General features: G+C 36.8%; 1 protein-coding gene and 1 pseudogene across 1 annotated transcript in view; both read right to left on the reverse strand.

The window, feature by feature from the left end:
- Nucleotides 1-414: 414 nt before the first annotated feature.
- LOC103254462 lies at nucleotides 415-862 on the reverse strand (annotated as a pseudogene).
- CCDC186 (coiled-coil domain containing 186) overlaps nucleotides 858-13,538 on the reverse strand; it is a 49,359-nt gene continuing 36,678 nt past the window's right edge. The window contains exons 10-16 of the mRNA XM_008052554.2: nucleotides 12,324-12,466; nucleotides 9,147-9,402; nucleotides 8,044-8,233; nucleotides 6,823-6,903; nucleotides 4,139-4,349; nucleotides 2,252-2,471; nucleotides 858-1,287 (exon numbers count right to left, since the gene is read on the reverse strand). Of these exons, the coding sequence (XP_008050745.1) occupies nucleotides 1,204-1,287; nucleotides 2,252-2,471; nucleotides 4,139-4,349; nucleotides 6,823-6,903; nucleotides 8,044-8,233; nucleotides 9,147-9,402; nucleotides 12,324-12,466 (1,185 nt within the window). The 3' untranslated portion in view covers nucleotides 858-1,203. The remainder of the gene's footprint in view (nucleotides 1,288-2,251; nucleotides 2,472-4,138; nucleotides 4,350-6,822; nucleotides 6,904-8,043; nucleotides 8,234-9,146; nucleotides 9,403-12,323; nucleotides 12,467-13,538) is intronic.

The raw sequence follows: 13,538 nt of genomic DNA on the forward strand, positions 1-13,538 counted from the left end.
AAAAAAATGTTCTTAATGCACATAAGGAAACCTGACAGAGGCATACAATGCCTGATCATTGCCAATTACCAACAGCTAGCTTTCCTATTAAGTTCGGCTTTCATTAAAACTGAAATGAAAAGATTTAAGCACCTATACACATTCTGAAGACACACCCAAATGTTATACTGGAATGTAAAACCAAAATTTTTAAAATCCTGACGTTGGAGAAATAGTGTAGTATTGAATGATTCCCACCTGTCTTTTCATGCATAATTTTTTAAAGCCGAATTATTTTTGACATTATATGCTTCACTTTATTTTTGGTCTCTAAACTGTTTATTTTCTCCGGCCAGGAGCTAGGGAGAGCACGGCTGGAGGCGGGTAGGCAGAGGGTGTGTGTGGCAGGACCAGGGCGGCGCCAGTGTGGGCGGGGCGGTGCTCAGGCGAAGGTGGAGTTGTTCCAGCCCACATGGGCCACGTTCAAGTCATGGCTGATGTAGATCCTGTCCCAGCTGATAACACAGGCGCTGGGCCAGCAGGCCGCACAGCAGTTGCTGTAGGAGCGGTTTCTGCATGCCTCAGATCTTGCTGAGGCTGTGCAGGCTTGAGAGCGCACAGGGCTCGCTCAGGCCGCCGAAGGCCATGAGCTGGTCCGGGACCACACGCATCGCGATGTACTGGGTCAGCTCGCCTGTGGCCTGTGGCCTGTGCCAGCTGCAGGGGGAGCTCGGAAAGGAACCCATCCAGCACAGAGGCGCGAGGCACGTTGGTGTTCACGACGAACATCGGCATGATGGCAGAGGAATGGTGGGACTGGGGTAGAAGCAAAGACAAGCACTGCTACCGCTGCTGCTGCTTGGGGACCTCGACATTGTATATTTTAAAGGGAAAAATATGGACAAGGGGTTTTTGAAAAGCCCTTGTAGTACTGTTCACCACTTCATAGGACTATGAGCAAATTAAGCTGTCTAGATTCAATGGCAGGCTGTTGTATTGCACCATACAAAACCAAAATTCATCAAAGCTTACACTCTTACAGTATGTATACACAGCAACAGCAATGCATTCGTATTTGTAAAAGGATACTTTTTTTGTACAAATGAAGCAAAACAAATTTTTTACTGGCTGACACACAAAGCAAGGAAACATGTTAAACAATACTGGTCAGTGGGCACCTGCTCCTGTGTGGCTTTTGTCTGTTTACAGTTCAAGAGCTTTGTGTTAGGGTTTCTTTGTCCTCTGTTCTAGTTCATGCTGGTGTTTAATAAGACGTTCTATTTCTGTTCCAAGTGTTTGTAGATTTTCCTTTAATAATTGGGGGGAAAAGGGAATAGAAAAACAGAACTACTGTAAGTATAATAAAAAGATTTAAACTATTTTTGCCTAAATTTTGAAACTGAGTGATTAGTCCTAAATGCTATGTAGATAAACCAAGTACCTAGCTGTTTTCAGAAGAGATGTCCTATCCCTTTCAAAGTAATAGTCAAACTTTCTATTGAAGTTACAGCAATTTTTTAGTGTATGATATGATTACTTAGATTTAAATGTTATTTTTAAACTCACAACTAACTATCAAGGCTCAACTATAGCAAAACTAAAAGTTGGTTTAGATAACTGCAAAATTTTTAAGTGGAAAAATTAGAAATGCCACACTCTTAAAAAATTATGCTTCAGCAACTAATTATAACTAATTATAAGTCAAAGTCCATTCATGGCAAAGTAAACAACTCATTTTCATATGTATCAAATAGCTAAAGTAATTTTTGCTATTTCTTCACCTTTCCTCACTAGTCTAAAAAATTGTTACTTTAGGATGGGCACGGTGGCTCAAGCCTGTAATCCTGGCACTTTGGGAGGCCAAGGCAAAAGGATTGCCTGAGTCTAGGGGTTCGAGACCAGCCTGGGCAACTTGGTGAGACCTTGTCTATACAATAAATTTAAAAAAAAAAATTAGTCGGGCATAATAGCTGGAACCTGTAGTTCCAGCTACTTGGAAGACTGAGGCAGAAGGATTGCCTGAGCCCAGCAGGTGGATGCTGGGGTGGCCATGAGCATGCCACTGCACTCCAGCCTGGGCAATAGAGTGAGACACCAATGCAAAAAAAAAAAAAAAAAATTGTTACTTTTAAAAAGAGAAAAACACTAAAACTTTATCTCTGGATAAAAGCCTTGCATTACAGAAACAGTTCATTTAAATGCTAAATCAGACTGTGAAACAGACCACTTCACCCTGCTTACTGGTTGGTAAGTGAATGAAAAATACAAATACCTTCAAAGTAATATTTTTTAGTAATGTATCCTCCAAAACAGCCTGTAATTTTCGGTTGATCTCCAAAGAGAGTTCCAATGTTAATCCACTATCAGCTGGATGGGATGTATACAGAGATGCCATGATGCCACCTCGTCTACTTAAATGGACTTTGTTAAAATCTGATGCCTCTGAAGAAAGTGTACCCGATTCTTCCCGTAAAATGTAACTCTGAATTATTCTGCAAAACAAAGTAATAGTATCAGTTGTATACTTGCCGAATTAAAACACTGGACTTTGCAAAAGTTAACTAATCATAAGTATAAAGATGATAAGCATAAAATAAATGTCTATTAGGTTAATAACCTATTTTAGAAAAAAAAATTTCCTTATTTTTAAACTACCCTATTTTTGTTTTATCATGGGATTTAGAGTAAAGATCCCTATTTCTTTCCTTATTATTTAATCAAAACATTAAAGAAACTTTCTTTTCTTTTTTATTTTGTTTAGAGACAGGGTCTCATTCTGTCATCCAGGCTGCAGTACAGTGGTGCAATCATGACTCACTGCAGCCTCGAACTCTTAGGCTCAAGCAATCCTCCTACCTCAGCCTCCCAAGTAGGTGGGACTATGGACATGTGCCACCATGTCCCGCAAATTTTTTTCTTTTTTGTAGACACTATGTTTTGTACCCTGGCTATGTTGCCCAGGCTGGTCTTGAATGCCTGGCCTCAAGTAATTCTCCTGCCTTGGCCTCCCAAAGTGTTGAGGTTACAGCATGAGCCACTGTGCCCAGTCCTGAACAATTTTTCTTGTTCCAATTTCTGCTAATATTTTTTGTTTTCCTATTATTACTCTCTTTCTTTTAAAAGTCATAGGCAAACTTTTCTATTACGTCTAAAATATTTCAAAATTAAAATTAAAATGCCACAGGAAAAGGCCTGCAATATAAAAACAACTATTCTTATTTAATGAATACAGGATGTATGAGCAGAATTTGGCACAGCACAGGCTCTAGAGTCAGTAAGAGCTGTGTTTGGATCTCCAGCATTAGACCTGTCCCTTAAGGGGTAAGTGGTAACTCCTGGAACATTTAATGATTTCACCTGAGCCCTAGTTATGTGCAAAATCAGAAAACCCACTCTCTCACTGAGTAGTTGTAAGAAATCAATGAGACATTGCTAAACTAAAGGCATTGAGCCTTGTACTACTAAGTGCCTAATAAATTACCCCACTATATCCTACCCAACAGGCAAAAAAACCAAAAAACAAAAACCACAGTCCCATATATATTTCTTAGAGCAACAGTCATGAAAATAAAAAAGCTATGTAAATCCAAAGTTTAAAAATCCAAAGTTATTTCAATATCTTAAAAATATTAACATCTATGCCAGGCATAGTGCTCACACCTGTAATCCCAGTGCTTTGGAAGGCCGAAGCAGGAAGACTGCTTGAGGATGGGAGTCTGAGACTCCACCTCTACAAAGAGTGAACAACAACAACAAAAAATAGCCAGGCATGGTGGCACACACCTGTAGTCTTAGTTACCCAGGAGGCTAAGATAGGAGGATCCTCTGAGCCCAGAAATTACAGTGAACTATGACTGTGCCACTGCAGTTCAGCCTAGGCAATAAAGCAAAACCTTGTTTCTTTAAACAAACAAACAAAAAATCTACTGAACTCTATATTGTTTTAAAGGAAAGACTTATGCTTTCTTCTATCTCTGTATTCCCAAAACCTAGACTGTAATAGGTGATCATAAAAGACTAGGACCTGAATGACTATAATTAAGAATTAAGAATTAGTTTTTGAAAGACAGGCTCTTGATATGATTAATTTTAAAAACAGTACTTTTACCATATGAATAATGGCAGTTTGAACAGATTACGCTACCATAATAATACCTACTTTGTTTTTTTTCTAATTTCTTCTACCAGTTGTTTGATGTGGTCTTCCATAAATTCTATCTTTTCATTTTTCCGGGCATGTGCTTTTTGCAGCCTAACTATCCTCTCAATTAACATGGCCTTGTCCACTTCTGGAAAGTTATCCACAGCTACTGATGACCCAGTATTTTCTGGAGATCGGTCTTCTGCACTGCTTCGAGCATTAAGGGATCCTGAAGACAAAAAAATGAGTTTAGATACTATACTTAGCCTAGAGCCATCTCTCATTTATTATTTATCCAGCATCCATCTTCAAATATTTACTCTAACAGAGCTAGATACAAAACACAAGTCATATGTGGGTTCTTGTTTCCGAATATACTGATGATATAAGTATCAAAAGGGTTTACATTATGTCTCTCAGGAACAGGATGAGGAAATGGCAATAGAGAAACAACAATGTCAGAAAAAGTTAAGGTAGCAGGTCTAAAGTGAGACCAAAATTAAATTATAAGAAAAAAGAAAAAAAGCAGAGAGAGGGAGGGGGTGTGTGAGAGGAGGGAGAAAAAAGGACAGAATGTAGTGGGTTAAGCTCTGGAGCCAGCCTGCCTGGATTCAAAGTCTACTCCTTCACCTACTAGCTGTGTGTGACTTTGTACAAGTTATTTAACTTTCTATGCCTTGGTTACATCATCTTAAAATAGGAATAGTAAGATTAATTACCTTACAGCATTGTAATCCTCACTTTAATGAGTTAATATGTATGAAGTGCTTAGAACAATGCATATAGTAAGCGCTACGTGTTAGCTATTATTTTTAGCCACATCATTGAGAAAAATTTCTGATACTCTTTACTGTATAAGGATCTTTTTTCAATACCATTTCATAGATTTAAGACAAGTAATATATCCTATTCGACATTATACAACTAATAAATGGCATAGCTGAGATCTAAGTACATTATCTATAATTTCAAATCCATGTGTTTTGTTTTTGTTTTTTGAGACAGGGTCTACCTCTGTTGCCCAGGCTGGAGTGCAGTAGTGTGATCAGAGCTCACTTTAGCCTCAAATTCTGGGTTCAAGCAATCCTCCCACTTCAGCCTTCTCCTGAGTAGCTAGGACAACAGGTGCACCACCATGCCTGGCTAGCATGTTCTTTCAACTACACTTTTTTTTCCACTATTGTAACAGTTGATGATGTTTTTTTTTCTTTTAATGTAAAACTCCTGGTAGGCATTATAGTGTAGTAGAAAGCAAGGACTCTGGAGTCAAAGAGTTCTGTCACTGTGGATTTTGGGCAAATCATGTAGCCTCTCTGAATCTTGGTGTCCTCATCAGTAAAATGAGAATTATAATATTTACCTCACATGACTGTCCTACAAAGTAAATAATATATCTAAAGTGTTTTTATCCTTGTTCTCAGTATCCCAAAAATGATAAATACACTGATATTTTCCTAATTATCATTTTCACAATGGTATCAATCATAGTTTTATAGATTCTATTAATCAGCATGAGAAAAACAGATTTAAAAAAAAATATATATATATATATATATACATAATAACTTTTTTTTTCAGTCAGGGTGATCACTCTGTTGCCCAGGCTGGAGTGCAGTGGCATGATCATAGCTCACCGCAGCCTCGACCTCCTAGGCTCAGGCTATCCTTCCGCCTCAGTGTCCTGAGTAGCTGGGACTACAGACATGCATCATCATGCCTGGCTAATAATTTTTATTTGTTGGAGAGACAAGGTCTCTCTATGTTGCCCAGGCTGGTCTTGAACTCCTGGGCTCAAGCAATCCTCCTGCCTAGGCTTCCCAAAGTGCTGGTATTATAGACATGAGCCACTGTGCCTGGCCCACAATGATTATTTCATAAGTTCTCAGGTGTTAGAAGAAAAAGAGATATATCAAATTATACCAAATCTCTATATATGGATGAATACAAATATGCATTTAAAAAAAAATAGAAGAGGAAGTTGTTGCACAGAATAAAGTAGCAGCAGGTTAGAAAAAAGAAGGTAGGCCAAAACCCCAAATTTACTACCAAGTAGTTGCACTACTCATAAATGAAAAGATGACAACATTTAAGTTTTAAAAGGAGAGAAAAAGAAAGAGAGAGGAAAGAAGAGAAAAAGACAGAATGAGAGAGTGAGAGAGAGAGAAGCTCTCATCATCCTAGAATTTCCTTATATGTAGTGTCACCTTGAGCCCTGATATACCAAGCCTAATCCAATTTTCAGAATTTACCTATCAGATGAGGAACTCCTGAGTAAGGGGAGAAAGAAAATCAAAGGAGGGAGAGTTGAATCATGTGGGTGTGGGTGTATCTTGTATCTTAAAAACCTACACTGGGGCTCAAAACACGTCCTCTCTCTTATGATTTGTATGTCCTTGGAAAAGTCATTGGTCCTATCTACCTTGACCTTTCTCAGATGACTGACATGGGAAATAAAAGGAACAAAATATATAAAGTCTAAAAAAAAAACCCAGGAAGATAGGGAGGACAGATCATACAGAACCCATGACAAACCTGAAACCCTGGACCTAAACACTTAACCAGACACATGTTTTATAATATAATGACTACTACTACTTTTTATACTTCAAAGTGAAAAACATATTAACATTTTTTAAAACAAAAAATACTATTTATTTTTATAACCAATCACGAAATAACAACTAAAGTCAGTAATTTTTTACCTGATGAACTAGAACGACTTCCCATGCTGCTGACTTCTTTATCATAGCTTCCATTCTCAATCTGATCTAACTTTCTTCGTGCTACAACAAAAAGAAGTGTATTGCTTGTGACAACTGTGACTGTCCCAACAATCTCTGATTTTAATTGCTAAAATCACTTGGGCAAAAATGGTATAGATGACAAGAGAAAGTAAATCTTAAATATATACTTTAGACAGAGGGCCATAGGTGTCATTCATATAAAATGACTTTGGAAATGTACAGGTAAAATACAAACTATATAGAAACGACATTATGATAACTGATACTGGCATCACTTAATTAAGGTGAACTTAATTTCTAAAATGCTTAGAAGATTCTTATAACACCAGGACTTTCCCTCCAATTTTCCTTCATTTACATCTATAAAAACAAATTAAACTCTATGGCAAATATCTGAATATATTCTTATTAAGTAAATGCTAAGTCTCTTATCTTATTACTTATTTCACCCTATTATAATGCAAATAAAGCAATGAGAAATAGAGAATAAGAAGTTGGAATATATGTCTTATTCATCTCTGTATTCCAAGCACATAGCACAGAAATCCAATAATTGCATGAATTTTTAAAGGAAAGAAATCTGGATTCCAGTTCTAGTTGTCAGCTGTCATGTTTGCGTAACTTATAACGTTTCAGGGCCTGTTTCCTGAGACCTAGATAAAGGGTTAGGTCTCAACAATCTCTAAGTTACAAGTCGGCACAAAACAATTCACAGGCATATGAAAGAAGAAGATATTAGAACTTCTTTTTTATTTATACTTATATTTAAAGATAGATTTTCTTAAGTTTTTATTTTTCATGTTGTCTAATATACATAAGAGTAATACATGTTTAAAATTTACAAATACACATATATAAATTGGAGAACAGATACTAAAGTACTTTTTACTAATAGAAGTATATGATCAGAAATGTTTAGATACTAATGCCTTAAGATACTTTACCAATTTTCACATTTTGTGATTCTGTGAATAGACGTCCTTTAGCATAGAAGATAGACTATTCATAGAAGTCCAAGAAGTTTAGCAATTTGGTTTATGAACATTAATATTATTAAAAAGAACTTACAGTTCTAATCAATGTGATAGAACCTAATGTAAAAAAAAATACTTTTAATTAAAGTCTTAATGATTAAAAGAAACAAACACATTGAAGGTCTAAGTGTGAAAGAATTTTTACCTTGCTGAAGTTGTTTGGTAAGATCCTTGATACTAGAGGCATGTCTACGTCTTTGAGTTACCAACTCATCTTTTAATTCTTCTACCTGGATACTCAATGCTTTAGCTTCTGTTTGTCTACAAGTGAGTTCAGCTTGCAGAGTTTGGACTTCCTTTTTTCTTAGTTCTTCTTCTTTCAACAACCTACCTTCCTGAATATTAAAATTTAAGACATCAATTTTAATGTTTATTTCCATTAATGTTCAAGTTTAAAATTAAAAATATAAGGTCTTGATAGTAGTTCTTATACCATTATTCTTCAACAGGATGATTTTCCCCCGAGCTCCTCAAAATCCTCATATAGCAAGGGAGGGAGATACATGAATGAGTATGCCACTCTAGACATGCAAAACAGCATGCAATATAGGTCTCTAAATTTTTGGACTAAAGTCTCAAATAATTTTCATGAGTAAGTTAAAGACACTCATAATTTAGAAATATTAAATCATTTTAAAACTATTTTAAAAAATAGAAATTTAAAACACTTTAAAAAAACAATAGAGAGATTCCAGTTAGGAATGACAGAAACCATGGTTTTCTCATTTTCAAAAGTAAAATACTGCTGGGCGCAGTGGCCCACACCTATAATCCTAGCACTTTGGGAGGCAGAGGTGAGAGGATTGCCTGATTCCAGGGGTTCGAGATCAGCCTGAACAACTTGGTGAGACCTCGTCTCTACAACAAATCAAAACAAAAATTAGCCAGGCATGGTAGTACATGCCTGTAATTCCAGCTACTTGGAAGGCTGAGGCAGAAAGATCGCCTGAGCCCAGCCAGGTCCAGGCTGCCATGATTGTACCACTGCACTCCAGCCTGGGTGACAGGGTGAGACTCTGACTCAAAAAAAAAAAAGTAAAACGTTCTTCATAATCATTTTAGAAAGTAATCTTATTGTACACTATACCAGTTGAAAGGAAGACTGACATTTCTCATAGCACCTAAAACTACCAGACAGCGCCCAAAGAAAAAAGCTTCTTAAATCAACTACCACTAATATTATACTGTTAGGGTAATTTGTACTTCTTGATGTGTTGTTTTAAAAGTTAAATGTACATTTATACTCACCAAATTAATATTTGTCTGTTTCATTTGTTCACATTGGTTCTGTAATTGACTTTCACTACAGGAAAGTTTATCAAACTGTGACTGCAAAGAATTGGATTCAGACTGAAGCTGTGCATTCTTACTAGTGAGCTTTTCTGTAAATAGTAGTAGCTCAGATTCTCTTTTCCTACTGCCTTCAATGTCTTTTTGTAGGTCATTAATCAAAGCATTAAGACTTTCCACTTCTTCCTTCAATTTTTCAATTTCTTGTTTATCTCTAAAAAACAAAGTTTATATTTAAGAAAATATTAAATTATTAAAGACAGTAAATTAATGGCTTGGGAATTTTCATCTAATTGAAATGCTTGATAAAGGTACATTTCCATTTTAAAAAGATTATGCTAACCACAGTGTGTAAAATAGATTAGGGAGAATGTAGGCAGAAAAACCAGTTTATAAGCAGTGACAATTTGCCAAACGAATTTTATTTTATTTTTTTTATTTTTTATTTTTTTGAGTTGGAGTCTCACTCTGTCGCCCAGACTGGAGTGCAATGGCCGCTTCCAGCTACCGCAGCCTCGACCGGCTGGGCTCTGGCGATCCTTCCACCTCAGCCTTTCAAGTAGCTGGAACTACAGGCATGCACTACCACGCCCAGCTAATTTTTTGATTATTGTAGAGATGAGGTCTTGCCAAGTTGCCCAGGCAGGTCTCGAACCCGCGGGCTCAGGCAATCCACTCACCTCAGCCTCCCAAAGGCGCAGGATTACAGGCTTAGCCACCGAGCCCGGCTGCCAAATGAATTTTAAATGGCCTGGAATATGGTACTAGCAGTAGGGATGTAAAAGTAAATGGAACTGACAGACATTACAGAGCTAGCATCACTACTACTTAGTGACTAGTTAGATATGTAAGGGGAAGGAGGGTAGAGCCAAGGATGGCCACTAGGCTCTTGGGTTGGACAGTTGTGTGGATGCTACACTCATCACTTATTCCAGAAGCATGAGAGGAGAGGCATATTTGTGGGAAGGATAGAGGAATCAATTTTGGACATGTGAAAATGAGAAGTGTCTTTGATACCTGTGTGCTTGGAGCTGAAAGGGCTGAAGAAAATAATTCAAAAGTATTGTGGCATATTATAAAAATAGTTGGGATCACCCAAAGGTACAATAAAATTAGACCAAAAGAGGCTTTATGATAGAAAGAGAAGCCCACCAAGGAGATTGAGAGAGAATGGGAAGAAGGTGGTTGGGACACCAAGAGAACTTGAGAAATAAAGCCAAAGGAACAGAGCATATCAAGAAAGGTAACTGAGTTCAGTGGTGTTAAAAGATGCTAGAAATTCAAGCAAGCCTGGGTCTGAGAGGTGCTCATCATATGTAAGGAGGTATTAGTAATTTTTTAATAAAATGTTGGGGAAGACGCTAGAATAAGTGTAGAGAAATAGAATATAGGAAGTAAATAAATGGCAAGTGAATATAGACAAATCTATAAAGAAGTTTGGTTGTGAAGAAGAAAAGTAAACTGGTAGGGGAAGGTCACAGGAGTTTTGACTTTTTTAAAAAAGATAAAATATTGAAATGTAGAAAGAAAAAGTCAGTAGAGAAAAGAGATAAAGGATAAGAAGGAATAATCAAGACAGACTCTGAAAAGGCAGAAGAAATGAAATCCACAGCAGAAGTAGAAAGAATAATTTGATTCAGCGAGGAGCAGGATAATTTCTTACATGATAATGGAAGCAAAGGAAAATATGATTGCAGATATAGGCAATTCATAGGACTGAGAGCAAAAAGTTGAAATGTCATCTGACAGCTCCCATTTTTTTCTGTGAAGAAGTAATCACCTTCCAAGAATAAGAGAGGCAAGGAGAAAGACCAAAGTGTGAAAAAAGCAGCATAGTTTGGAAAAGCTGCTAAGAAGACGGGGGAGAAGATTCTGACGAAAGACACATGGTGGTTATATTAAAGGTGCATTAATATTCCCACTTGAGGCTGGTGACCATGAATTTAATTGCAGCATCAATCTGGATAACAGTGAGGATTCTTTAGCAACACTCAGCAGCTTAAGTATTGGTAAGGTGTAGAAAAGAAGACATTTGAATTCAACCTGAATTCAGGCTCTGCCAGGTAATGTCATGAATGGGGTTTAGGTAAATGGTTTCATAAGAAGTCAAGGAATAATGTCAGCTCCTGAACTCAAGCTACACACATACAAAGATGGAGATCTACATTTACCTTTTAGAAGAAGATGAAGAAGTATTGTGTATAAGTAACAGAATCTGAAAACTAAGGAATGAATTAAAAAACTAAATAAATCCATTCTGGTTTATAAATTGCTATTGCCAATTTTAAGAAATATAAACTTTGGTTTTTAGAAGCCATGATAGGAACTCAAAGATAATCCACAAAAGTGAAGTTTAAATAGAGAAAAATTTTAGCTAGTAAAACTGTAAAAATTATTCTTGTTTCATGTAATGCTTACATTTAAAAATAGAACCTTGCCAGAAGTAGTGGCTCACACCTGTAATCCCAGCACATTGTAAGGTGAAGGCAAGAGGACTGCCTGACCCCAGTGGCTGGAGATCAGCCTGGACAACATGGCAAGACCTTATCTCTATAATAAATAAATTAAAAAATTAGCCGGGAAAGTGGCACACTCCTGTAGTTTCAGCTACTTGGAAGGCTAAGACAGAAGGACCACCTGAGCCCAGCAGGATGAGGCTGCGGTGGCTGTGAGCATGCCATTGCACATCAGATTGGGTGACAGAGTAAGACTCCAACTCCAAAAAAAAAGAAGAAAATAGAAAATAGAATCTTGAAGCTGGACGCGATAGTTCACACTTGTAATCCCAGCATTCTGGAAGGCAGAGGTAGGAGGAAGCTCGAGCCCAAGGGTTTGAGACCAGCCTAAATAACACAGTGAGACCTTATCTCTACAAAAATTTGTTTTAAAAATTAGCTGGGTGTGGTGGTGCACACCTGTAGTCCCAGCTTTGGAAGGCTGAGGCAGAAGGATCACCTGAGCCCAGGAGGTCAAGGCTGCAGTGAGCCATGATCATGCTACTGCATGCTAGCCTGGGCAGGAATGAGATTCTGACTCAACAAAAAAAAAAAAAGAAAAAGAAAAAAAAAATAGAATCTTGAGATAGAATTTAAAAGCTTGCTTATTAACACAGGCAGAAGCTGCTCATTTTTATACCTTTGAAGTTGCTCTTGTATCTGATCTGCAATTTTCACTTTGTCCAATAAATTCTGAATTTCAGCTTTTTGGCGATTAATAATTTCCTTATATTTCGATAATTCATCTTCTGTTCTTAACCGTTCATCTTCTAGACATTTCACCTACCAAATGATTAGAACCAAGTTAAATAAACTACAAACAATATTTTCTTTTCCTTTATAAACTGCTTCATATAGTAGGGTTACATATTAATAATCTAAATTGAATTCTAAAGCAGTATTAGTTAATGTAATCAAATGGAATGGGAAAGTTAACAGTCTTGGATTTTGGTCTCATTTCTTATGATTTAGTCATGGTAATTTTATCATGTCATTTTATATTTTACTGACTCTCCTCCACATCTGAAAAAGAATATAAAATCTAGCTACCTCAAGACTGGCATGAAGAATCGGAAGGCATATAAAAAACACTTTGAAAATTAAATGATCTCAAATTCAAGGTGGTTACTTAAAAGCCTATTTCTAAATAAATAATAGGCAGTGATACTATATCACATTCATATTCACATTTAAAGGGATACTATTCCTACAAAAAAAGACTATAAACACTGGAAAGGACTTAACAGACCATTAGAAATTAAAACTGTACACATCTAAGACTATTAAATATACCCAAGAAAAATACAGTTTAAAAAAAACCACATGATTATATCATTAGACGCGGATAAAGCTTTTGATAAAATCCAGCACCCCTTCTTGATAAAAATCCTCGAACATCTAGGCATAGATGGAACATACCTCAAAATAGTAAGAGCCATTTATGAGAAACCCACAGCCACCAGACTGCTACACAGACAGAAATTGGAACCATTTCCCTTGAAAACTGGAACAAGACAAGGATGCCTATTCTCACCCCTCCTGTTCAACACAGTATTGGAAGTCCTAGTTAGAACAATCAGACAAGAGAATAAAATCAGGGGTATCCAAATAGGAACAGAGGAAATTAAGTTATCCCTCTTTGCAGATAACATGATTCTATACCTCAAAAACCCAAGAGAATTCATCAAAAACCTCCTTGCACTGATAAAGGATTTTGGCAAAGGCTCAGCATATAAAATAAATGTGCAAGAGACAGCTGCATTCCTACACACCAACAATAAACAAACAGAAACCCAAATAAAAAGCACAATCCCATTCACAACACACATACACACACACACACACACACACACAC

The sequence above is a fragment of the Carlito syrichta genome, unplaced genomic scaffold, assembly GCF_000164805.1.
Source record: "Carlito syrichta isolate Samal-C Ts95f unplaced genomic scaffold, Tarsius_syrichta-2.0.1 Scaffold281088, whole genome shotgun sequence".
NCBI classification, from domain to species: Eukaryota; Metazoa; Chordata; class Mammalia; order Primates; family Tarsiidae; genus Carlito; species Carlito syrichta.